The 27,156-nt window shown below is 39.2% G+C and overlaps 1 protein-coding gene across 3 annotated transcripts in view; it reads left to right on the top strand.

Annotated features, from left to right (window-relative positions):
- Prkdc (protein kinase, DNA-activated, catalytic subunit) overlaps positions 1–25,388 on the top strand; it is a 181,506-nt gene extending 156,118 nt beyond the window's left edge. Inside the window, exons 74-86 of one of the 3 annotated variants that reach the window (XM_027413432.2) lie at positions 190–401; positions 4,892–4,979; positions 5,078–5,221; positions 15,656–15,848; positions 17,270–17,337; positions 18,131–18,351; positions 18,610–18,702; positions 19,525–19,614; positions 20,017–20,088; positions 20,159–20,360; positions 22,444–22,632; positions 23,739–23,878; positions 24,890–25,388. In XM_027413432.2, the coding sequence (XP_027269233.1) occupies positions 190–401; positions 4,892–4,979; positions 5,078–5,221; positions 15,656–15,848; positions 17,270–17,337; positions 18,131–18,351; positions 18,610–18,702; positions 19,525–19,614; positions 20,017–20,088; positions 20,159–20,360; positions 22,444–22,632; positions 23,739–23,878; positions 24,890–25,094 (1,917 nt within the window). In that variant the 3' untranslated portion in view covers positions 25,095–25,388. Of the gene's footprint in view, positions 1–173; positions 402–4,891; positions 4,980–5,077; positions 5,222–15,655; positions 15,849–17,269; positions 17,338–18,130; positions 18,352–18,609; positions 18,703–19,524; positions 19,615–20,016; positions 20,089–20,158; positions 20,361–22,443; positions 22,633–23,738; positions 23,879–24,889 lie in introns of those variants that run through there. The other 2 variants (XR_004769996.1, XM_027413434.2) reach the window with 2 other exon arrangements.
- Positions 25,389–27,156: the final 1,768 nt, after the last annotated feature.

The following is a 27,156-nucleotide window of genomic DNA, read 5'->3' as shown; positions in this document are numbered from 1 at the left end:
GCACAGATTGTGTATGTATATGAACAGAAAATGCTTGGAAGAATCCAATAATTCCTTAGCAAAAGAGAACTAAGAGAGAGATTTATATAGAAGACATTTCATATTAAACACATTTACTTTTATAGCCTTTATGGTAAATAGTGTCAAGTGTTTTGTTAATTTCCAAACTATAGTTTTTCTGAATTTTAGATTTCATCTATTCCTTGCTGGCAGTTCATTGGCTGGATCAGCCACATGGTGGCCTTACTGGACAAAGAGGAAGCCATTGCAGTGCAACATACTGTGGAAGAAATTGCTGATAACTACCCACAGGCCATTATCTACCCTTTTATAATAAGCAGTGAAAGCTATTCCTTTAAACAGACTTCTTCTGGTTGTAAGAATAAAGCGTTTGTTGAAAGGTAATGTTTGGTATTAGGCTGATAAGATACTATAGGGTATAAAAATTTTGTGTGGTAAAAGCAGAAACATGCAAATACATTTGAGTTGTTTGTTCATAGAGCATAGAACTTAGATATCACTTGAGTTTTATCTTTTCTCAATATACTTGTTACAGAATTTCCTTTTAAGATATTGTTTGTCTTAGGTGCTTGCTTGCATGCCCATAGTTAATAGTCTTTTGCATAATACAGACTAGATGAGATGCTTTTTGCAGTCAGTTCTTGTCCTAGTTGGTTTGCTTTTATAAATTTGACACAAGCTAGGGTCATCTGAGAAGAGACAACCTCAGTTAAGAAGATGATCCCACCTGACTAGCCCCGTGAGGCATTTTCTTGATTAATGATTGATAAGAGAGGGTCAGCTCAAATGGATGGTGTCACTCCTGGGCAGTTGGTCTTAGGTTGTATAAGAAAGCAGGCTGAGCAAACCAGGCTTAAGGAGCAAGCCAGTAAGCAGCATCCCTTCATGGCCTCTGCCTTAATTCTCTCCAGGTTCCTGCCTCTCAGTTAAGCCCTGCCTTCCCCAGTAATGAACTGTTCCCTAAGAGCTATAAGCTAAGATAAACCCTCCCATCCCCAGGTTGCTTCTGTTTTTGGTGTTCATCACAGCAGTAGAAACCCCAGCTAAGATTGCTCTGAAGCTGCCCTTTAAGATACATTGGAATGTTGGCATGGTGGTGCATGCCCATAGTCACAAATATTCTGGAAGCTGTGACAGGAGACTCTAAAGTTAGAAGGTAACCTGAGCTATATATAAACAGCATATCACACATAAATAGATAAAAATATAATATGAATCCAGAAAAAAAAAAAAACTAGGGAGATTGCTTAGTGAATAAGAGCGCTTATTCTGCAAGCACAAGAACCTGAGTTACATTTCCCAGAACTCATAGATGTATGTACCTGTAATCTGTAACCTCAACATTCAGGGGCAGAGATAGGCAGATCCTGAGAGCTTGCTGGCCAGGCAGCCTAGGAAAAACAGTGAGCTCTGGGTTTATTGAGAGACTCTATCTCAAAGAAATAAGGCAGAAAGTGAGACACCCACTCCTGCTTTGGCTTCTATCTGCACACACTAGTACACACACTCAAAAACTCATGTATATATCGTGTGCGTGTGCGTGTGCGTGTGCGTGTGTGTGTGTGTGTGTGTACATGTACATGCATACACACAAAGAGAGATCCCTCTTATTTAGGGCACAATGGATAGCCTGAAATGTCATCTTTTTCATGGCTTTGATTATTTATAGTTGAGACCAATGACATAATGAGCCTTGGTGTAACCTTTACAAGAATACTTTATATATGCATTGTTTCCTGGGCACATTCTCCATCAATAAGTGTTTTGTGCATCAAATATCAGTAAACCCAATTCTCAACATCAAACACTACTGATATCAAAGGCATTCATTGACCTCGGAATAACATTGAGTGATTCAGTATCCAAATCTCACTCATTTCCAACTCCCCCCAAACACAGAAACAACATAAATGAACAGAATACTCAATACTACAGAATGCACATTTTTCTCAGTAACCTGTGGAACTTTTTCCAAAGTAGGCCATATTTTAGGACACTGAGTCTTAATAAATACTATATAATAAATACTAAATAAATTAAAAGAATCTATCTGGTGACAATGATATTAAACTATAAATCAATGAGAAACTATAATTTTTAGTATAATTTTAGTGTAGTATACAAACTCCATACAAACTCATGGAGACTAAACAGTGCACTATTGAATAGTGAGTGAATTATTGAAGGAATCAAAAGAAAAGTTAAGTACAAACACATTAGAGCCTGTGGAAAACAAAATTCTAATGAAGTATATAGCTATAAGTGCCTACCTTTACAAATTATAGAAATCTCAAACAATAATACACATTAAGGTCTTAGAAAAAAAAAAAAGCTAAACCCCAAATCAGTAGATGGTAGTAAACAATACAGTCAGAGTATTAATTACTGAAATAGAAATGTTGCTTTTAACTTCAGCGCAGTGTCTGTGTCTTAATCTGCTATTTCAGTCAGCTGTTTCTCTGGCAGCAGCCTTGCTGCTCAGGCAGCAGCCTGACAGGAATTCTGTTCCCCCAGGCACTGGCTCTGTTGATGCCACTAAAGATAGCTTTAACTAAATCTGTATCATTCTAGTTATAAATAAGACTCAAGATTCAAAGTCTGGGGTGAAAACCTACTAGCTGAGAGAGGTTGAGTAGCATCTAGCTAACCTTCTTTCCTTTCTGGTTCTTCCAAAAGGCATGTGTAGCTCGAATTCTAATTGGTCTTAGTAATAAAAACCTAGAGTTAGATATAGGGGTTAATGCTGAAGATCAGAGAAGTAGAACAACCAGCCACCAGTTCTTACCTCTACTGAATCCTCAGACCAAAGGGGTAATCCTTTCCCTACTGAATGGTGTCTCTACAAATCCTCAGACTGAATGCAGTGAGTACCTGTCTCTCCCTCCTTATATTCCTCCCTCCACCCAGCCATATCATTCCTGTCTCCAACTCCCTAGTGCTGGGATTAAAGGCATGTGACTCCCAAGTCCTGGGATTAAAGGTGTGAGCCATCATTGCCTGGCTGTTTCTCTTTTAGACTAATCAATCTCGTGTAGCCCAGGGTGGCCTTGAACTCCCTGCCAGTCCTCTATGGCTAACTAGTGGTTTAGCTCTGCATTCTGATCTTCAGGCAAGCTTTATTTGTTAGATCACAAACAAAATATCACCATAGGCATGACCTTCCTCTCTGCCTAAACAAAAGAAGCCACATCACTCAAAATACCTCTCTACTACTTCCAGTGCATCTCTCTATCTTTTCCAGATGCCCTCTGATGCTCTATGATTACTCTCTGTCAACTAGTTACTAACTCAACCTCCTGACTCAAGGTTAATTTTACTTAATTAATGCAAATGCAAACTTGGGCTTCACAGTGTGATCCCTAATATTCCCTAACATACAAACAAAAAAGAAAAATACCCCCAAAAAGTAGTGAAACAGAAGATTGATGTTTGAAATAGACTACTCAAAAAATAACAAAAACCCCACATAGTCCAACCAATAAATGGGCCCATGATGTGTGCTGTAATAAGCAAAGATGTGGAGGTATCTCTGTAATTATGTGGATTGTTACAAGTATATTCACAAGCATATGGTAGTTCTATTTCTTTTTGCTTTGCTGTTGTCCTGATATAGGGTTTTATTATGTAGCTCACCAGCTCCATTTTTTTTTTATTTTCCTAGTCTATTGTTTTAAACTTGGCCAAAGATTTGGCCAGTACATGTACCAAGTGGATTTACATATGGGTCCTCTGTCCTATTTCATTTTTCTGCCTGATAGTTTTTGTGTAAGTATCATGCAGTTTTTGTTACTATAGCTCTGTAGGGATACCTCCAGCATTGTTCATTTTTCCAGGGCTACATAATGAAATCCTATCTCTAGACAGTAACAACAGAAAACAAACAAACAAAATAGACATATAACATTGCCCACCTATACTGTTCCTGTGAATATATCGTAAAGAAGCCACATAACTACAGAGACCTGCATATCCTTATGTACTATGGGACTATCACAACAGTTAGTTGATGGGATCGATCTAACTACTACCAATGTGAATGAATCAGCAATATGTGATATATACTCCATAGAGTTTTATTCAGCCATAAAGAAGAAAAAAATTGTGTTGTTTGCATGAAAATGAATAGAATGAGGTGTTATCATATATTAAGAGAAATAAGCCAGACTCAAACAAATAGCCTCAATTTCATATGTATATCCATCTGACATGAAAGTAGAAGCAAATTATATTCATCAGTGTCCATATCTACTTCAAATCTATTCTCAACCTTCTTAACTCTGTGGCACTTTAATAAAGCTCCCTATTTTGTACTGACCCCAACCATAAAATTATTTCCATTGCTACTTCATTACTATAATTCAGCTACTGTTATGAATCATAATATAAATATCTGATGTACAAGATATCTAATATGAGACCCCTGTGGCCCACAGGTTAAGAACCACCGCTTTAAAGAATAGATACTAATCTAAATGTTGTAGATAATTCTCAAACTACTACCTCCCTAGACTGTGTGTGTGTGTGTGTGTGTGTGTGTGTGTGTGTGTGTGTGTGTGTGTGTGTATGTGTGTTATGAGTTTGTGTGTATAAATTATATATAAATATATCAAGAAAGTACATGTTCTAAATCTGTATTTTAAATATATAAAAATAGGCCCCAGTCATTAGAAAATGTTTAATAACCTAAATCTAGTGTTGTTGTTGGTGGTGTTTTGAGACAGGTCTCTGTATGTATCCCTTGCTGTCTTGGAACTCTGTGTAGACCAGGGTGGCCTTGAATTCACAGAGATCCACCTGCTTCTACCTCTTGAGTATGAGGATTAAAGACATGTGCTACCATGCCTGGCCTAAACCTGGTAATTTTTTATAGGATAAAAAGTAAACTTGATCAAGTAAGAGAGATTCAAGATTTTATTAATGCCCTAGACCAGCTCTCCAATCCTGATATGATCTTTAAGGTAAGAAAATAGCCACTGACAATAAAAATGATTGTGGATAGCATTTGTTTTTAGTCTAGCTTCTTTCTTGATTGTTTTCTCTCTCTCTCTTGATACAGGACTGGATTGATGATACAAAAGTTGAACTAGAGAAGAATCCTGTGAATAAAAATAATATTGAAAAACTGTATCAAAGGATGCATACTGCCTTGGGTGACCTTGAGGCCCCATGGCTGGGGCCATTTAGAAAGAGGTTCATACAGGTATGCAATTGCTTTGATGGTAGCAGCGGCATTCACATTTGATTGGGTCCTGACTGTTGTCTGTTGTTAATGAGCTTGCTTTAGATATGCTGCCTCCTGCAAGATACACTATTAGAATGTTTCCAATCAATGGTGACACTTAGGTCAGTAAGTAAAACTTTGGGCTTCTCCTATGTTCCCTTCACACTTAGATTCTGATATCTGAAGATTTCATGTAGTTCAGTATTTTTAGTTCTCAGGGTAATTTAGATATTGGGTCAAGAAAGTGTTTCTGTCTTACATAAGGTGATAAGTATTCTGAAGCATGTAGTTTAGGGCACAGTTTGGGTGCACAGAGACACAGTGCAGACATGGTGCCCAAGATCAGAGGGATTGTGTGACCAACGCTGCTTATAAAAAGCTTTATTTTGTCCAGTGTGACAGAGGGAGATGTGTTTTAGTTATTCTAGAGTTGGAAAGAGTCCTGAAGGGAGGAATACTTTCTTTTGTTTCTTTTTTAAATTTTGAAACATTTTTTATATCCAATATATCTTGATCATATTTTCCCCTCTCTCAGTTTCTACAAGATCCTCCCTACCTGCCTACACACTGAACTTTGTTCTTTTTCTCTCTCTTTTAAAAACACAAAAAAGCACAAAACAAAAATCAAAATAAATAAGCAAAAAAAACCACAATAAACAAAAATAACAGAATAAAAAAGCCTAAAAAATACCATTGAGTCAATTCTGTGTTAGCCATCTACTGCTGGGCATGGGACATACCCTAAAGTGTGGTTGATATACCCACTGAGACTCCATTGAAGAAAACTAATTTTTCTTTGCAAGCAGATATCAATTGCAGAGAGCTTCTTGGTTAGGAATGGGACCCTGTCTCCACTTCCCCTTCTCAGCAATGGAACTCTGCCGGGCTTCAACCTGTGCAAGTCTTGTGCATGCTACAACACAGTCTCTTTGAGTTTATATGTATATCAGTCCTGTTGTGTCTGACAGACACTTGTTTCCTTGGTGTCATCCATCACCTATGGCTCATCTATCACTGTGAGCTTTTGGGGGAGAGTTTTGTTGAAGATATGTGGGACTAAATGCTCCAAAGTCTTTCCCACTCTGCACATTGTCCAGCTGAAGGCCTCTTATAATTCCTATGTACTGTGAAAAGAAGCTTCTTTGATATAGGTTGAGTGAGGCACTGATCTTTGTATATTATAAACCTAGCTCATTTTATTGCTATGTTCCTTTAGCAGAATAATAGTGGCTCTTTCCCTAGACCATGGACTATCTGGTCTCAGATTTTTGGCCATTTTGCTAGTGTCATGTATGAGTTGCATCTCATGGATTGGTCCTTAAATCCAATCAAAAAGCAGTCGGTTACTTACATAGCATTTGTACCATGATTGCACAGTATATCTCACAGGCAGGTCACTGTTGTAGATCACAGGGTTTATAGCTGGGTAATATTAATGATTACCTTTCTCCTCTGCTAATGTACAATGTACTTTCCTGTACCATGAACACTAATCAGTAGGGTAAAGCTTTTAGTTAGGCACCAGATTGACTTTTCCATGTGAGCTGATGAAAGTGTTGTCTTCAGCAATAGAGCTTCACCATCAGTTTGTGGAGAGTAAAGCTGCCCTGTGATGTTTGCACATTTCCATGAGGCCATTTTAGCCAATGACTTGACAAGATGTAGTCCATTCCTAATACTGTAGGTTTTACTTGGTGGCATAAGGTATCTAGTCAACATTGTCTCTCCTATTATTTGGTGACTCCATTTAGATTCCTTTCACATAAGTATATACTTTGGGAAGCTTCTATGATGGTATGTTTTCCTGTTTTTTCAAATGGCCTTTAGTGCTAGTTGACTCTTCACGTGTTCTCTCCTTTACCCTTCTTTCTTATTCTCCCTATTTAACCCTCTATTCTAGTTTACCCTTTGTCCCTTTATAACAATATATTCCATTTCCCCTTCATTGGGAGAGCCAATCCCACTCCCTAAGTCCCTACTTACTAGATAGGTACCTAACCTCTGAGTTATATGGATAGTGGCACACCTTTCGAAGACTGAAAAGCTAACATCTACATATAAGAAAACCATATAGTATTTGTCTTTGGGGTTTGGATTATCTCACTCAGGATGATTGTTTTTTCCTAACTCCATCTGTGAGTCTCATAATTTCATGTTTCTTAACAATTGAATAATATTCTGTTGTGTATAAATGTGCCACATTTTCATTATCCACTCCTGAGTTGGTGGATATCTAGGCAGTTTGCAATTTCTTGGTATTGTGAGTGGAGCAGCAATGAACATGGATGAGCAAGTGTCTCTATAGTAGGATATAGAGTCCTTTGGGTATATGCCCAAGAGTTGGATCTTGAGGTAGATCTATTTCCAGCTTCCTGAGGAATCACCACACTGATTTTGGTAGTGGCTTTTCCACTACAGAGTTTGCTCACCCACTAGCAATAAATAAGTGTTCCCTTTTCACCACATACAACTAAGATGAAACATCAGATTTTAATTTGCATTTTTAATTTGACTAAGGATGTTGAACATGCCTTTAAGTGTTTTTAGCTGTTTGTGTTTCATATTTTGAGAATTCTCTGCTTATTTCTGTACCCCATTTTTAAAATCAATTCTCTATCAAATGTATATAATTCTTAAAAATCTTTTCCCAGTCTGTAGCCTTCTGCTTTGCTTTCATAATGGTGTCCTTTGCTGTACAGAAACAGCTTAATTGAAGTCCCATTTATTAATTGTGATGGTCTTAGTGCCTGTACTGCTCAGAAAGTCTTTTCCCTGCTTTCACTTCTATCAGATTCAGGGTATCTGGTCTTATGGTGAGGTCTTTGATCCACTTGTTGAGTTTTGTGCAGGATGATAGATAGAAATCTATTTTCATTCCTCTCCATATAGCCAAGCCAGTTTGACCTGTTAGCTTTTGTTGAAGATGCTGCCTTTTCTCCAGTATGTATTTTTGTCTTCGTCAAAATTCAGATGTCCATAGGTTTTATGGATTTATGTCTGGGTCTTCAGTTCAGTTTCTTGGATCAATTTGTCTGTTTTGATGCCAATGCCATGCTGTTTTTATTACTATAGCTCTTTAATACAACTGGTTTGTTTATACCTCCAACAGTTCTTTCATTATTTAGGATTGTTTTTTCAATTTCTTTTTTTTTAATTTTTTACTCATTTTACATACCAACCACAGTTCCCCCTCTCTCCCCTCCTGCTGCTTTCCTCCCACCTTCCTCCCAACCCACCCCCATCCACTCCTCAGAAAGGGCAAGGCCTCCCATGGGGAGTCAACAAAGCCTGGCACATCAAGTTGAGGCAGGTCCAAGCCCCTCCCCCCTGCGTCAAGGCTGAGCAAGGCATCCCACCTTAGGGAATGGACTCTAAAAAGTCACCTCCTACACCATGAACAAATCCTGGTCCCACTGCCAGGGATCCCTCAAACTATCCAAGCTACACAACTGTTACCCACATGCAGAGGGCCCCTAGTTCAGCCCCATGCAGGTCTAGAGTCAGTGAGCTCTCATGAGCTCATCAGGTCAGCTGTCTCTACAGAATGTTCTTGATCCCCCTTTTCTCATATCATCCCTCCTCCCTCTCATCTTGGGAGACTGTCCAGGTAGCCAGCTGTTTTTGTCATTTCTCACATTTTTGGAAGTTGCTTGATCGTACTTCCTGCTTACTCAGTTAATATTATTTCCTTCTCAGGCCTCTGAAGGAGTTAAAGACTAGATAGTTACAGTTTTCCTTGTTTCTTTGGTAAGAAAGGAAACTTACCAAAGAAATGTAAAGTATATAAAGTTGAGAGCATAAAAAGATAACTTAATAATGTGAATTAGGATAGAAAGTAAATTAGATACAAGACTTTGAACTCACCAAGATAAGATAAATAATAGAGTATTTTTTCTGAATTTGTCAATTGCAAATGGACTACACATTGTTGACAAACTTATTGCCTTATATATTGTATATACTTATTGTACTTATTTTATATATTTTTTCTTATGTTAGTTGCAGCCTTCTCTTTTTGTATTAGACAAAAAGGGGAAATTGTGATGATATATTGTTTATAATTTATTAAAGCCATGCCCTGACCCCAGATTACCCAGGAGATCTCATCTATTTTCCCTTCCCAGGGCAATCCATTCATCTCTCTTAGGGTCCTCTTTGTTTCCTAACTTCTCTGGAGCTATAGATTGTAGTCTGATTATCCTTGGCTTTACGTCTAGTATCCACTTATGAGTGAGTACATACCGTGTTTGTCTTTCTGGGTCTGGGTTACCTCACTCAGGTTGATTTTTTTTTTCTAGTTCTATCCATTTGGCTGCAAATTTCATGATGTCATTATTTTTTACAGTTGAATATTACTCCATGGTGTAAATGTACCACATTTTCTTTATCCAATCTGTGGTTGAGGGGTATCCAGGCTATTTCCAGGTTCTGGCTATTACAAATAATGCTGCTATGAACATAGTTGAGCCAAGTGTCCTTATGGTATGATTGACAATCCTTTGGATATGTGCCCAAGAGTGGTATTGCTGGGTCTTGAGGTAGATTGATTCTCAATTTTCTGAGAAATCGCCACACTGATTTCCAAAGTGGCTGTACAAGTTTGCACTCACATCAGCAATTTTTTTGAAGAATTGTGTTGGAATTTTGTTGGGGATTGGTTGAATCTATAGATTGCTTTTAGTAGGATGGTCACTTTCACTATATTATTCCTACTGATCCATGAGAATTGGAGACCATTCCATCCTCTGGTTTCTTCTTCAGTTTCTTCGATGTCTTAAAGTTTTTATTATATAAGGCTTTCACTTGCTTGGTTGAAGTTAACCTTCCCCCCCAAAAAAAATATAAACATATATGTATATACATTGTGAAAGGTACTGTTTCCCTGATTCCTTTCTCAGTCCATTTGTCATTTGTATATAGGAAAGCTACTGGTTTTTGTGTGTTAATTCTCTATCCTGATACTTTGCCTAAAGTGCTTATCAGTTGTAGAAGTTTTCTGGTGGAGTTTTCACTGTGTGTGTGTGTGTGTGTGTGTGTGTGTGTGTGTGTGTGTGTGTAAAATCCTATCTTCTGTAAATAAAGATATTTGAGTGCTTCTTTTCTATTTGCATTCCTTTGCCTCCTTCACTTGTGTTATTGCTCTAATTAAGACAGTGGTTCTCAACCTGTGTGTCACAACCCTTTGGTGATCAAGTGACTCTTCCACAGGGGTCATTTAAGACCAACCATCAGATAACACAGATATTTACATTATAATTCATAATAGTAGCAAAGCTGCAGTTATGAAGTAGCAACAAAAATAATTTTATGATTGGTGGTCACCACAGCATGAGGAACTGTATTAAAGGGAAGGGTTCCAGCATTAGGAAGGTTGAGAACCACTGAACTAAGATTTCGAGTACTATAGTGAATAGATATAGAGATAGTGAACAACATGTCTTGTTCCTATTACTAGTGGAAATGTTTTGAGTTTCTCTTCATTTAGGTTGCTGTTGGTTGTAGGCTTTCTGTAAATTGCTTTTACTGTGCTGAGGTTTGTCCCTTGTATCTTCAGTCCCTTGACTTTTACATGAAGGGTGTTGGGTTTTGTCAAAGGCCTTTTCCAATCTAACAGGATGATCATGTGCTTTTTATCTTTTAGTCTTTATGTGGTAGATGAAGTTTATTGATTTACATTATGTTGAATCATCTTTGCATCTCTGGGGATGATCACCAATTTGATCTTAGTAAATAGTGTTTGATGTATTCCTGAACTTGGTTTGCAAGTATTTTATTGAGAATTTTTGCAGTTATGTTCATCAGAGACATTGGTATGTAATTTTCTTTTTTTTCCCCGCCTTGGGTCTTTGTGTGGTTTTGGTATCACAGTAATAGTGGCTTCACTAAAAGAATGGCGAAATGTCCCTTCAGCTTTATTTTAAGGAATAACATGAGGAGTGTTGGTGTTAGCTATTCTTTGAAGGTCTGGTAGAATTCTACACTTAATCCTTCTGGCCTTGGGCTTTCTTTGGTTGGGAGACTTTTAATTACTGCTTCTATTTCACCAGGGATTATGGGTCTGTTTAAATTAGTTATCTGATCTTGCTTTAACTTTGGTAGGTAGTATATATAAAGAAATTTACCTATTCTAGATTTTGCAGTTTGGTGAACTACAGATTTTTATGATTCTCTGGGTTTTCTCATTGTCTGTTGTGATGCCCCCCTTTTTATCTCTAATTTTAATATTTCGGATATTCTCTGTCCATTTTTTAGTTAATTTAGTTAAAGGTTTGTCAATCTTGTTGATTTCTTCACAGAACCAAATCTTCCTTTTATTGGTTCTTTGCATTGGTCTTTTACTTTGTTTTGTTAGTTTGTATTTCATTGATTTCAGCACTAGGTTTTATTATTTCCTCCCATCTACTCTTTTGGGGACTTATTTCTTTTTATTATAGAGCTTTCATGTATGTCTCTAATGTAGTAATATGAGATCTCCATTTTTTTGGTGTAGGCACTTAGTACTATGAACTTTACTCTTCCAACTGCCTTCATTGTATCCAACAGGTTTATGTATGTTGCATTTTCATTCACCTTCAATTATTTAAAAGATTTAATTTCCTTCCTAATTTCTGCCTTGACCAATTTTCATTCAGCTATAAATTGTTCAATTTCAATGAGTTTTTATACTATCTGGTGGTTTCTGTTGTTGTTGATATTCAGCTTTAATCTGTGATGGTCAGATAGGATGCAGGGTATTATTTCAATTTTCTTATATCCATGTTTTCTTATATCTGGGTCTTATGACCTAATGTGTGGTCAGTTTTGGAAAAAATTCCATGAGCTGCTGAGAAGAAAGCATGATCTTTTGTTTTGGGGTGAAATGTTCTGTAGATATCTACTAGGTCCATTTGATTTATGAAGTTATTTAACTCCAGCATTCCTCAGTTTAGTTCTTGTCTAGATGACTTGTCTTTTCTGAGAGTGGGATAGTAAAGTCTCCCACTGTTGATGTGAGAGTCTCTCTCTCTCTCTCTCTCTCTCTCTCTCTCTCTCTCTCTCTCTCTCTCTCTCTCTCCCTCTCTTTCTCTCTCTCATTTTTCGATGCAGGGTTTCCCTGTGTAGCTTTGAAGCTTGTCCTGGAACTAGCTCTTGTAGACCAGGCTGGTCTTGAACTCACAGAGATCCACCTGCCTCTGCCTCCAAAGTGCTGGGATTAAAGGCATGTGCCACCACCACCTGGCCTCAATATGTCATTTAGTGGTGTTTCTTTTATGAACTTGGGTACCCTTGTGTTTGGTGGATAGATGTTTACAGTTATAATATCCTTTTGGTGGATTTTTCATTTAATTATGTAGTATCTTTCCCTCTCCAGATTAGTTTTGGTTTGAAATCTATTTTATCAGTAGTATAATGGCTACACCTGCTTGCTTCTCGGGTCCATTTGCTTGGAATATCTTTTCCATCATTTTACTGTGAAGTAATGGTGAGCTATTTCTTGGATGCATCAGAAAGTTGGATCCTGTTTTCTAATCCAGTTTGCTAGTCTTTGTCTTTTTATTGGAGAATTCATACTATTAATATTGAGTTATTAATATTAATAAGCAATATTTACTGATGGATAACTGTCACAAAGGAATGAAGATGGGCTAGAAGGGAAGGCTGAGAAGGTTAGTGGGAAAAACCTGAGCTGGGTCCCTACCAAGAAGTGCACATGAGAGATGCTTTCAGTGGACCCTGTGGCAGCTTTGCTTTCTGGTGTGGATACTCTTCCTTTCTCCTTGGCCCCTTACCTCTCATTGGTCCACCAACCAGGATGTTCTTCACCCCTCATGTATGCCTTCCTTTTATATGCTTATTCCTTCCTATCTCTGTGCTGCCAAACTAACTTCATCCATTAACCCTCAAGACACTAAAGGTTATGAAGTCTGGCATTTCTTTGTCAGTTCCCCAGCCCACTGTCTACACTGCAGTTACATCAGGATAGAAGTTCTGTCTTCTCACACTTAAGATGTCCAGTACAGTAGTGTTTGTTATAGTTACAGAGTTTGAAGTCATCGAATTTTCAACACCATGGAAAACAGCCATCCCTGAAACCAATTGAATTACTCTTCATTTCTGCTCCTGCCAGTCCCTGGTAACCACCAAACTAGTTTCTATCTTTAAGGAATGGCTTCTTCTAGATTTTTCACTTAGCATGTTTTCACATTCAGCATGCTTCATTCTTTATTGCTGAGTTTCTTACCACTGTTGATCTTTCTGTTCCACTCTGTATCATGTTATTCCATTGTTGATCCTTTCATCAGATAGCAAACATTCTTCACTCTTGTGAATGACTATTCTGCACATCCATCTGTGCATTTTCAATTCTTGTGGGATATCCTCAGGAATAGAAAGCAACTTTGCCCTTTACCTGTTCCTTTCCTTTTAGCCTCCCAATTTTAACATGTATGTTGGGATTTTGAGTTACTTTTTTTGTCCCTTCAGCCATCTAAACAGGTATGAAACAACCTTCTTGAATTAGATGATTAAGATAACTTTGGTTAATTAGAGGTTGCTTTTGTGGGTTGCACCTAGTGTACTTTGGATAAAGGTATGGCTATAAGAGCACGTAAGTCTCCCTGGTGTAAACATGGGTGGACATCCTAAAAACACCATTAACTCCTGTATTTTGCTTTCTGACACACATTGAGGTCAGTATCCTATTGTGTATGCACTGTTGATTCTTGAATATTCAAGTGACTCCAAATAAGAATTGTCATTTAATTAGGCAATAAACTATACTTAGGTTAGTGTTATTAAAATTATGGTTATAGAATATTGGTTAAAGAAAGATATATATGAGTTTTGTTTCCCTAAAACAGTAGCCCACACATTTTAAAAGCACAGGTTCGCAGCTTTGCAGGCCATACAAGTCTGTTACCAGAGGGTGCATCTGCCATTATCATGTGAAAGTACTAGACAGTGTCAGGTGAGTCCACCTGGCATCATGTAGCAAAATCCTGTTTCTGAACAAAAGCAGTGAAGTAAGTGTTGTTTGTGTGCCAGGATGTGGTTTACTGAAAGGAGAATGAAAACAATGAGAGAACTAGACCCAGGTTTCCTTGAACTCTGGTCTGAAGGCATCCCTGTGAAAGGACTTCATTTCCAATAGTTCTTCCAACAGCCTGTCCTTCCCTATCCAGTTCCCTGTCTTTTTAACTGAGTGAGATTAGCCTTGGTTGGAAAAACTGCAGGCTATCTCTTTGAATCCATAGCTACTTTGGATTTAAAACCTTTTTCTGCATGCTGGATCCAATAAGTCTGCTCTAAAAGTATGTCAGTCCACATCATGGTCCCTCCCATATGTTGCCAAGCTCAGCTACACAGCCTTCACTAAACGTTTGTTATGTACTGTTTATATATAGATTTGTTTATATACTAAGCTAGAAACCCTTTGTGTTTATGTGTTTGGTTCCAAGGACTAAGTCTAGCACCTTGGGCGTGCTGGACAATATTGTCACTGATTTGTATCATAGTCCTTTATTTCTACACTTTTAATCTGTTTCTAAATCAAAAAAGAAATAACTTTATGTGTCAATTTTCTTATAAGAAACTATCAAAGTAGTGACAGTTTGATCCCCAAAAAAGTAATCAGGTTAGTAGCACTTGGGAGGTGGGGACAAGAGAAGCAGAAGTTCAAGGTTAGGCCTAACTTTGTAAGACTCTATCTCAAAACAGTAAAGATGGCCTGCAAAATCTTGACAGTCTTCAGTTTTGCTTTATTTTCTATTTGACATAAAGATTTTCATTTAAATAAATAGTTTTTTTAAAGAACTGTAATTTTCCAAGGTAAAGTACTTCTAATAATTGCTTTTAGAAATATTGATTATATTAATATTTATACTGGTTTATGATCTAGAGCAGTGTCTCAGTCGACCCTTCCTGAGACCAGTGACATTCTCTTTTCTCTTCAGCTCATAGGAAAAATTATGAGCTATTTGTTTTGATTTAATTTTTCTCTTCATTTTGTTTTTAACTTTGTTCCTAGCTATTCATGTCATTCTTTCTACTCAAATGAAGTAAGACTAGAACTAGATAGAGTGCACAAAGAGATTAGATGACCTCACCATGTTGGTTCATTTTGTTTTGTTTTGGGGGACAAGGACTCACTATGTAAACCAAGCTATCCTTGAACTCAGAGATTCACCTGCCTCTGCCTCCAGAGAGTGCTGAGAATAAAGGCCTGTGCCACATGCCCAGCTCTGTCCTGTGTCTTGAATGCTCTTATTAGAATTTATAACTGGGAGTCATTCTAATAATGACCTGCCTAAGGAAGAGAAGACACAGACAAAAGGGGCACTCGATGCTTTAGAGTATTGAAATATTTGTAAGCTTAGAGCTTTTTCTAATGTACAAAGGAAACAGTGATCTTCAGAGTAAATTTTTAATTTTCAGGCCTTCGGGAAAGAATTTGACAAAAGCTTTGGGAATAATGGTTCTAAGCTGCCTACAATGAAGTTCGGTGACTTCTGTAATATCACTGACTCACTACTTAGAAGGATGAGAAAAGACTCAAAGCCACCTGGGAACCTGAAAGAGTACTCCCCCAAGATGAGTGAATTCAAAGGAAATGAACTGGAGATTCCTGGTTAGTTAACATCCGGTAGTGACAAGAACACTCCTTAAGGAGAATAATGTAACAGCAAGAACTCTTGTTTTCTAAGTAATGACAGAGATCCTGATGTACGTACATGTGTGGGGGAGGGGTGTGTGTGTGTGTGTGTGTGAGGGGGGTAGAGAGAGAGAGGGAATATGCGGAGGTATATATATTATGTATAACATGCATATGGAGGTCAGAGAACAACCCAGTATTCATCTTTGCTTTCCACCTTACTTGGGAAACAGAACCTTGTTTTTTCTACTTCATACACCAGGCTGGCTAGCCTGTGTGCACCTGTGCATTCTGTCTCTGCCTTCCAGTTCTCCTAAGAACACTAGCTAGGACCACAAATAACTCAAGCTACCCTTCCTGGCTTCTGCATGAGATCTGCAGATTTATGTTTGTGCCAGAAGCACTTTTTATCCATTGGATAATCTCCCCAGCCTATCATTTTTCTTTTTTGATTTATTTTTTTGGTTATGTGTTTGGGGGTTGTAAGTTCATGTGAGTGCAAGTGCTCACAGACCAGACCAGACCAGAAGAGGGTGTTGTATCTCCTGGAGCTAGAGTTACAAGTGGTTGTAAGGCTCCTGACATGGGTGCTGGGAACCAACCTCAGGTTCTCTGGAAGAAGAGCAAATGCTCGTAACTGCTGAGGTGTCTCTCCAGTGTCCTATTCCCAACAACTTCATTATTAGGAAAACCTATAATTACTGTGAATTGGTACAGCTTACTATATTTTAATTATGGCAAGTGTTCAGATTTTATTTAATATTTACAGTAACCCCAAATGATTGGTTCCTACTTTGCTTTGAGTACTTCTCTTTAGAAATAAATACAAGTGTAGAGAGGTCACTTCCTGGGAGGCACTAGCTGGTCCCATTGAAAGAAAACAGGAAACAGAAAACAGATTGTGACATGGAGGTTGGACATGCAGCAAACTGACAGAAGAAATTTCTTCCTATTCCATGTTTCCAAACTAGAATTTTCCCAAGAAAGGAACATTTTAATCTGGTGACAGATTTTCCCCTCTCAGCAAATGTAAGAGAAAACTTTTGGGAGAAGCAGTCTCTTCACTTTTGTCAGCCTCAAGAAAATAAGGCTGTAACTTTTTGTTTTTGTTTTTCAAGACAGGGTTTCTCTGTGTAACAGCCCTAGCTGTCAGGGAACTAGCTCTGTAGACCAGGCTGACCTGGAACTCACAGAGACCTGCCTACCTTTGCCTCCCTAGTGCTGGGATCAAGGTGTGTACCACCATTCCTGGCTGTGGCTGATTTCTACAAATGAAAAGTTAGAATTAAAAAAAAAAGCATGTTACATCAACATTTTTTATTAGATCAACATACATGTTTTAAAACATGGAAGTTTTATAACACGCAGTATCTAAGCAAGGCTTTGTGTTTGTTTAGGCCAGTATGATGGCAGGGGCAAACCATTGCCTGAATATCATGTGCGGATCTCTGGATTTGATGAGCGGGTGGGTATGTTGTGTTTGTCATCCATGTCTCTGTGACATTTGATATATTGGTCAACTTCCCACTAGCATGTTGTTCCCAAATTATAATATTGATCAAATTCCTAAAGATAATGTCTCCCATGTTTCATATCAGTTGTATTTAAGAATATTGTTAAGTACAAAACAGTCAGCCCTGAAAACATACATACGAGTAACTTATATGGACTTAATCAGTTATATTTATGAATATATGTATATAAACACACACATATATATTTGTAATAACAATTGATAAAAATAGAAGCCATAAATTTGAAGGAGAGGGGGAGGAGCATATGGGAAGATTTGGAAGGAGAAAGGGGCGGGGGGAAATGTGATTAAATTGCAACAATATATAAAAAAATATTGTAAATTAAGTGTAAGCTGTTATATCCATGTGTAGAATTCATCTTTTATAAAAAGCCTTTATGTAAACATCACATGTTAAGAAGGATAGCCACAGTTTTAGGCAGTGTCTGTAGCCAGGAATATTGAGTGTGCATGAGCACAGTCCTCAAGATGACAGATGGCCCTGAAGCCTGCAGCCAAGATTCCACTTGTATACCACCTTGAGGAATGCATCCACCCTGATCAGCGTGTGGTGAGCTACACTGAGACTGCCCTTTAAGTATTTTTCGCTGCAGTAGTACATACTGCAGCGCCAGCTACTCAGTAGGTAGAAAGACCACATGAGCCTAGGTATTAGAGACTAAGCTAGGTGACATAACAAGATTATTTTTTAGAAGAACAATAACAAGTCTCTTAATGTTTAAAGGTAAAAGTAATGGTCTCTTTGAGGAAACCAAAGCGCATCGTTATTCGAGGCCATGATGAAAAGGAGTACCCCTTCCTGGTAAAAGGTGGTGAGGACCTCCGCCAGGACCAGCGCATTGAGCAGCTTTTTGAGGTCATGAATGCCATCCTCGCTCAGGATGCTGCCTGTAGTCAGAGAAACATGCAGTTAAGGACTTACCGTGTCATGCCCATGACCTGCAGGTATGGCCTGAGTGAACCTGTATCTGTGGGGGAGAGGCATATATCCCACCCAGGCTGAGTCCAAAAGTAGGTTTGTGGGTGCTAAAAGTGTCCCATGGACAGAACTCAACTAGATTTATCTATGAACATCGGTGAGAAAGTATGGATTGGATAGGAAGAAATCTATTTTGCTTTCATTCTTTAGAACATTTTTTCTGATGCAGAAGGAACAATTGGGATTTGTTTGCACTTATTTATAAACATTGTTTTATTTTTCAGATTAGGATTAATTGAATGGATTGAAAATACTACGACCTTGAAGGACCTTCTTTTGAGTAGTATGTCGAAAGAGGAGAAAGAGGCTTATAATAGGTAGTGCGTTGCTATGTTACCTTGGTAATGCATAGAGATCTGCCTGCACTGGAATTCAAGGCACATGCTAGCTTTTCTTTTTTCTTTTCTTTTTTTAGTTTGTATGTGTGTGTCTGTCTTTGTGTGTGTGTGGTTCATGACTGGAATCACTGATGCATACTACCAATCTGCCCCTCAACTTGTAACTGTTTGTTTTGACTGCTGAAAGCTCATTGGGAAGGTTACAACACAAACTGAAAGTGCCCAATTGTATACACACCACACTGCATCCACCTGCACAAGTGCTGACATTTACCTGGGCAATGTTACTAAAGGTTTTCAAATTCAACATGAGCATTTGTGGACATTAAGAAAATACTTCATCATACCTAAGATGAGTTTTATATGTATCTGTATCCAGGAAATGCAAAAAAAAAAATATCTGGAACTAGTCTAAAAATAAAAACAGATGTTTTATGAATTATTATTATTATTATTATTATTATTATTTTTTTTTTTTTTTTGTAGAAGATTTGGCTTATGGTCAAATGAGGCCTACCAGCAGTGATATCATTATTGTCAGGATGCCTTTCAGGGTGACATGCTTAGGTCACAGACCTTTGTGTTTATTTTGGCATTTTATTTTTTTTTCTGCATGAAGAGGGAAATATTTTGCACCTGACTGCATAAGGAAGTTGCTGGAGTTTATCTTGGAGTCATTAGGAATGAATAATAGCATATTGAAAGTTATATTTGTTCATCACTGTTTTTTAATAAATTGTCAGTGTTCTTTGCCATGCAGAGTACCTCCTTAATTCTAATTCCCTTTTCCCTACTTGCTAGTGATCCCAAGGCACCAATTCGTGAATATAAAGACTGGCTAAAACAAATAACGAAGAAAAGTGATGCTGGAGCCTATTTGCTAATGTATAAGTAAGTTTGATTTTGATTTACATTTGTTTGTTCTTCTAAAAGTGCATACTTTTGAGACTTAAATTTTGCATCAGATTGGCTAGCGATGTAGCTCAGTGGTTAGAGCACTGGCTTAGCTTGTGTGGGGCTCTAGCATCTCCAGCACTGGGAAATGAGAGAAGGAAGAAAAGAATAAATTTTGCCCCGGATATCATCTAAATGTAGTTATTTGATAATAATATTTTTTTCTTTTTTGGGAGGGGTATGACTTTGAGACAGGGCCTCATTATATATCTCTAGCTGTCCTGGACCAAACAGATATCTACCTGCTCTGCCTAGGAGATATTATATTTTAGTATAAATAATTTAAATTTTAAATTTACCAGAAATTTGTTCTAATGAAATGTTTGTCTTAAATCACAGAGGAGCTAATCGTACAGAAACAGTCACGGCTTTTAGAAAAAGGGAAAATAAAGTGCCTGCTGACCTCTTAAAGTGAGTATATTTGTGACATCACAAACACTAGTGCATGGCAGAAACTATATGTTGTTTATCTCTTTCCTAGGAGGGCCTTTGTAAAGATGAGCACCAACCCTGAGGCCTTCCTGGCACTGCGTTCCCACTTTGCTAGCTCTCATGCACTGTTGTGTATCAGCCACTGGCTCCTCGGTATTGGAGACAGACATCTGAACAATTTCATGGTAGCCATGGAGACAGGCAGCGTGATTGGAATTGACTTTGGACATGCATTTGGATCAGCTACTCAGGTGTGTTACTTTACTCTCACTGCTGATCTAGAAATGGAATATGTATTAGTCAGGGTTCTCTAAAGGCACATAACTGACTGAATGAATATATACATGGGATTTATTAGATTGGCTTTAAGCTGTGGGTCAGCTAGTCCAACAATGGCTGTCTCTTGATAGAAAGGCCAAGAATCAAGTAGTTGTTCAGTCCAAAAGATTGATGTCCCGGCAATCTTGGTCAGGTGCTAGAGTCCTGAAAGATTCCTGCAGAGCTGCTAGTCTTCAGTCTATGTTGGAATCCCAAGAAGTAGAGTCTAACACCAACAAAGGAATGCTTCAGCAACAAGGTAGTTGACTTGCTAACAAGACCCATGGCAAACAGGCAAAAACTGAGGTTCTTTTTCTTTTGCTTCCTTTAGATAGGCTGCCACTAGGTGTGGCCCAGATTTAGTGTGTCTTCTCACCTCAAATGATCCAATCAAGAAAATCCCTAACAGGTACACCCAGCAGTTTGGGTTTTAATTGATTCCAGATGTAGTCAAGTTGACAACCAAGATTAGCCATCACATCGTGTGACTTTGTAACACCTCCAGAAATTAATTAAAGGAGAAATGATGGGTTAAGTTGGCTTTGCTGACTTGGTCCTGACACCTGATACTTTTCAAAGAAACAAATATCACCCTCAACCTAGCTGGCCTTGCAGGTCACCCAGAACAGCATGGCCCCAGTGACAGCATGGCAGTCAAGTGCCTACATGTCCCCAGGTGGCATCCTTGCCTCTGGGCATCCATTCCACCTTCAATGGTAATAGTAGCCATGGACTTCAACACAGACCCTGGCTGTGGTAGGGCCATGGACCCAGACATGGCCCTCAGCCACAGTTCAGGTCCAGATGTCACCATAGCCCCATGTGGCAGCACATGCCATCCAGATCTGTATGGCCCCAATGGCCACATGACTTTCAAACACCATCATAGCTTCAAGTGTCAGCCCAGATTGTAGGCCTCTGCATAGCCCTCTGTGGCAGCCAGAGCCACTGATATCAACACAGTACCCAGCCGCTACAGGGCCACAGATCCAAACATAGCCCTCGGCAGGAGTCTGCCCCAGACATCACCATGGACCTGGTGTGGCAACACAAGCCTCTTTGAAAGGCATGGCCCCTGTGGGGGCACATCCCTCACACCTAGACATGGTCCTAAGTGGTGGCCTAGCATCCAGGTTCACCATAATGGTGCCCAACTGGGTGGGCTCGAGATTGGTCTCTACCCACCCCAGGTGAGAGTCCTGGGGTGGAGCTGTAGCTGTCCTCCATTGGCCCTGGCCTCATGGCAGATGCTGTTCTCTTCTTAATCACCAATTTCTCAGCTCCAGATAACCAGCATCAATTGTCCTAGTAAAACAAAGGTTTTACTTTAGTGGTTCTAGTCTCTTGTTAATCACAGATGATTTTTTAGCCCCTGCTAACCAGAACCACAGATTCTTAGCACAAATGGCTGGGTAGAGTCTTTACTTCCCTCTGAAATGTCACAAGTCAGGTCTCCATCATCTGCACTGCTCTCTTCATTCTTATCTTCCAGGCTCCTATAGAACAAACCTCTTAACACTCAGTTGCTTTTCTAGCCCAAAATTCCAAAAGATCCCCATATCCTTGTACCAACTTCTGGTTACTATTGCTGTGATAAAACACCATGACCAAAATCAAGTTGAGGAGGAAAGGGTTTATTTGATTTCATATTGTTGTCCATCATTGGGGAAAATCAGGACAGGAACTCAAACAGGACAGGAATGTAGGGGCAGGAGTTTATACAGAGGCCATGAAGGAGTGTTGCTTATAGGCTTGCTCCTCATGACTTGCTTACTTTGCTTTCTTGTAGAATCCAGGACCAACAGCCCAGGATGGCTCCATCCACCATGGGCTGGGCCCTCCCTTATCAATCACTATTTAAGAAAATGCCCTACAGGCTTGCCTACACCCAGTTTTATTAAGGCATTTTCCTAATTGAGTTTCCCTCCTCTCAGATGATGTTAGCTTGGGTCAAGTTGACATAAAACTATTGAGTACAATGTATTTGCTTAAATATACTTTTTTTCTCTTGTTTAGTGTCTTCCAGTCCCTGAGTTGATGCCTTTTCGTCTAACCCGACAATTTGTCAGTCTCATGTTGCCAATGAAAGAAACAGGTCTTGTGTGTGCTGTCATGGTGTATGCACTGAGAGCTTTCCGCTCATGTGCAGATCTGCTCACTGACACCATGGACGTTTTTGTGAAGGAGCCCTTCTTTTATTGGAAGGTACATGTTGATTTTGTATGAATATACCCATGTTTCCTTTGTATCATAAAAATGCATCAAGTTGTATTTACTGAAATATTTAGATTATTTTGATTACATTTCTCAAAACTAACCTAAAAATCAGCTAAAAAGCAAAGACTTACTTGGAGAAAACTTATTATTATGTTATTTGATACTAACTGTGGGAGGGGGTGACAATATGGACCCACTGGTAACAGTAAGTCTGAGTTCTCTCTTCACACACAACTTCTTGTTATTGTCTTAATCACAAACAGGGCCTTACTCTGTAGTCTTGAACTCACCACATAGCCCAGGCTGTCCTGGAACTCAAGGGAGTCTTGCCTCAATCTCTTGTTTCCTGGAATTACAGCCATCCTCCTCCCAAGCTAGAACTTTTTTTTTTTTTTTTAAGATTTATTTATTTATTATGTATACAGTGTTCTGCCTGCATGTATGCCTGCAAGCCAGAAGAGGGCACCAGATCTTATTACAGATGGTTGTGAGCCATCATGTGGTTGCTGGGAATTGAAATCAGGACCTTTGGAAGAGCAGGCAGTGCCCTTAATTGCTGAGCCATCTCTCCAGCCCTCAAGCTAGAACTTTTTACAAAAATACTTAGTTTTTTATGGGTGCTCTGCATGTATGTAAGTGTACCATTTGCATTCAGTGCCTGCAGAGGCCAGAAGAGAGTGTTAGAGCCCCTGGAACTGGAATTACAGTTCCAGGTTGTAAACCATCATGTGGTTTTTAGGAGCTGAACCCTGGTCCTCTGTAAGAGCATCAAGTGCTCTTAGTCCTTGAACCATCTCTCCATCCCCCACCAAAAACTTTGATGTGGAAATTATTCTGTATGAATTCTTCCTTAATCATAAGAACAGATAATGCTGCTTGAATGAAAGGTTATCCAGACTGTGCCCCAAAGCATTAAACCTCTCTTTCTCACCTCTTTGCATCCCGTGGTCATGGTCACATATGCCACATCAGGATCTGTCTAGAAAGCTGTAGAGCTGTTTCCAGTTACAGATCTTAGTTTTAGGATCATTACTTGATTTAGTGGTTTTTTTGTACTGCTATAATATGTAGAGAAAATTATGTTTTCCTTTTAGAGTGATGAACAGAAAATGCTCAAAAAAGGAGGATCGTGGATTCAAGAAATAAATGTAACAGAAGAGAATTGGTACCCGCAGCAGAAAATCCGCTATGCTAAGAGGAAGTTAGCAGGGGCCAACCCAGCAGTTATAACTTGGTAAGACTGTTGAGTATGAACACAGAATCAGTGCATGTTCAGAAGCACTTCAGGCCCGTGAGAGCAGTGTGACACTCTTCACTGTTCACATGGAAAAGTGCACCTTAGGGAGGCTTACCACTCCAAACCCAGGCTTTCGAAGACTGTGGCTCATGCCTGTGTTGTCTGTCCTCTACTTCTACAGCCAGCACCAATGACATGCCATAATATTGTTACTCATATGTGGAAGCAAATATAAATTGGAATTTATATTTACCCATTTGGTCCTGATGAGCACTAGTATCTATCTCAATGTGAAAAACACCATGTGGACTTCTCAGATAGTATTCTGAGCTGCATTGACCTTTTAAATTTTTTTTAATTGAAATCTAAAGCACATAGAAATTTATAGGTATTATTCCTAGGAAGTAAGAAATTTAAACTTCAGTTCTAAGCAGCAGTAAGATATACTCTGTAATTGACTTGATTTTTGATAAGAGTGCGACGTCTATACAGTGATTGGTGTTAACAAGAGAATGAAATTACAGCCCTGTCTCACATTATAAAAATTAATTCAAAGTTATCAGACTTAAATGTAAAGTGCTTAGAAAAAATTAAGTTGGTCTTCATGATTGAATTTGACTGGGACACTTAGCATTGCTAGGTCATTAATGAAGTGCAAATGAAGTTTTGCATCTCGTGTGTAGTAACAGCTTTCAGATGAGATAGAAGACATGTGAGCAGGGATGTGGAGAACTACATTTATGGTGGGCATACGAAGTAGTGCAGTTGCTGTGTGAAACCTTATATCTGAACAAAAATTTCCCAACAGTGGAATGTAAAAAAAAATAAAAAAATAATTTCCAAAGAAATGTTAATAATTCATGTTAATATTCATGTTTTATTTCCCTACCAATGCAAACTTTGAATTCAAAGTTTTGAATGACAGGAAGAAAAAAAATGTATAAATGATGATAGAATATTTGTAAAGGATAATCAGGAGTACAAAATCATTTGTGTCTGTGTTTCCAGTGACGAGTTACGTCTAGGCCATGAATCGTCACCTGCCTTTGGGAGTTACACAGCTGTAGCCCGAGGACACAAAAACCACAACATTCGTGCACAAGAGCCAGAGAGTGGACTTTCAGAAGAGACTCAAGTGAAGTGCTTGGTGGACCAGGCCACAGACCCCAATATCCTTGGCAGGACTTGGGAAGGATGGGAGCCTTGGATGTAAAGTCTGTGGGAGTCACCAGCTGTGAAGCATTCCATCACTGAGGGGATCTCCTAGACCTTCACTGACAGCAGGGTATTACTGAAGCACCAAAGAAATCTACTCGGTAGTGCTGGCAGATTGGCTCACTGGGTAAAGGCATTTTCTGCTAACACTAATGACCTAACTTCAATCCTTGGAACCCACAAGGTGGAAGGAGAGAAGCAACTTCTGCAAGTTGTCCTTTGACCTCCACACATGTACCATGTCTTACATTCACCCACACATTTACACACACACACACACACACACACACACACACACACACACACACACACACACACACTTAAAAATAAAAAGTACATTTTTTATTTTCAAAGTGCCAACTCTTCATTTCGATAGTGTGTTTGTGTGTTTCTTTCATTTCTATTTCATTAATTTCTGCTCGGATCTTGATTGTCTCTCCCTATCTACTATTGTTGGGTGTAGTAGGTTTTTCTGCACCATGGTGCATGTGTAGAAGTCAGGAAAAAACTTTTGGGAACTAATGCCCTACTTCAGGATGTAGGTCCCAGAGATCGAACACAGGTCATCAGGCTTGGCAGCAAACACCTTAACCTGCTGAGGCATCACTCCAGCCCATCTCTGATACTGTGTGTGTGTGTTGCATTTTGTTTCTCCATTGGTCAGTGTATCTTTCTATAGTGTGTTATTCAGTTTCCATAACTGTATTTTCTGTGTTTTTATTGCTGTGATACCTAGCTTTATTCCATTGTGGCCAAATAAAATACAAAGAATTATTTCAGTTTATTTATGTGTCTGTGTGTGTGTGTGTGTGTGTGTGTGTGTGTGTGTGTGTGTGTGTGTGTGTGTGTGTATGTGTATGTGTGTGTGTAAAGATTTTTTTTTTTTTGTATTCAAGTTAGGGAACAAGCTTGTTTCATGTAAGTCCCTTCTCCCTCTCCCTCCCCTCACCCCATCCCTCCTCCCCACCCCCAACCTACCCCCCACCCCATCCACCCACCACTCCCCAGGCAGGGTAGGGCCCTCAACGGGGGCTCTGCAAAGTCCACTAAATCTTCCTGTGCTGGGCCTGAACCCTTCCCTATGTATCAAGGGCCAGAGTGTATCCCTTCATGTGGGATTGGGCTCTCAAAGTCCCTTCTTACACCAGGGAAAAATGCTAATCCACTTCCAGAGGCTCCCTGGAGTGCAGAGGCCTTATTGACATCCATGTTCAGGGGGCTGGATCAGTCTTGTAATGGCCTCCCATACAGTATCTGGGGTTGATGTGCTCTCCCTTGTTCAGGCCAACTGTTTCTGTGGGTTTCTCCAACCTGGTACAGACCCCTTCGATCTTCATTCCTCCCTCTCTTCAACTAAATTCCAGATTTCAGCTCAGTGTATTTCTGTGGATGTCTGTCTCTGCTTCCATCAGCCACTGGATGAGGGCTCTAGGATGGCATAAAGAGTAGTCATCAATCTCATTTTAGGGGAAGGGCTTTTAGGTTATCCTCTCCTCCATTGCATGGATTGTCAGATTGTGTCATCCTTGTAGGTCTCTGGAGATCTCCCTAGTTCCAGATCTCTTCTCGGACCTATAGTGGCGCCTTCTAATATGGTATCTCTCATCTTGCTCTCTCTCCTCTATTCTTCCCCCTACTCAATATCTCTGCTCCTCCATTTCCTCTCCTCTACTCTTCTAGTGCTCTTATTGTGGCAGCACCTACACCCCTACCCTCATGCTCCCAATTAGCTCAGGAGTTCATGCCACTTCCCATTCCTGGGGTCTGTTTATCCCTTAGAGTCCTTCATGTTTCTTTGGTGAAGAGGATTATAGGCTGGTAAACCTTTGCTCTGTGTCTAAAATTCATATATGAGTGAGTGCATACAAGGTTACCTCACTCAGGATGGTTTCTTCTAGTTCCATCCATTTGCCTGTGAATTTCAAGATTCCATTGCTTTTTTCTGCTGAGTAGTACTCCATTACATAAATGTACCACATTTTCTCTACCCATTCTTCAGTTAAGGGGCATCTAGGTTGCTTTCAGGTTCTGGTTGTTACAAACAATGCTGCTGTGAACAT

The sequence above is a fragment of the Cricetulus griseus genome, chromosome 4 (genome assembly GCF_003668045.3).
Source record: "Cricetulus griseus strain 17A/GY chromosome 4, alternate assembly CriGri-PICRH-1.0, whole genome shotgun sequence".
NCBI classification, from domain to species: domain Eukaryota; kingdom Metazoa; phylum Chordata; class Mammalia; order Rodentia; family Cricetidae; genus Cricetulus; species Cricetulus griseus.
This window is presented reverse-complemented; position numbering and strand designations above follow the sequence as displayed.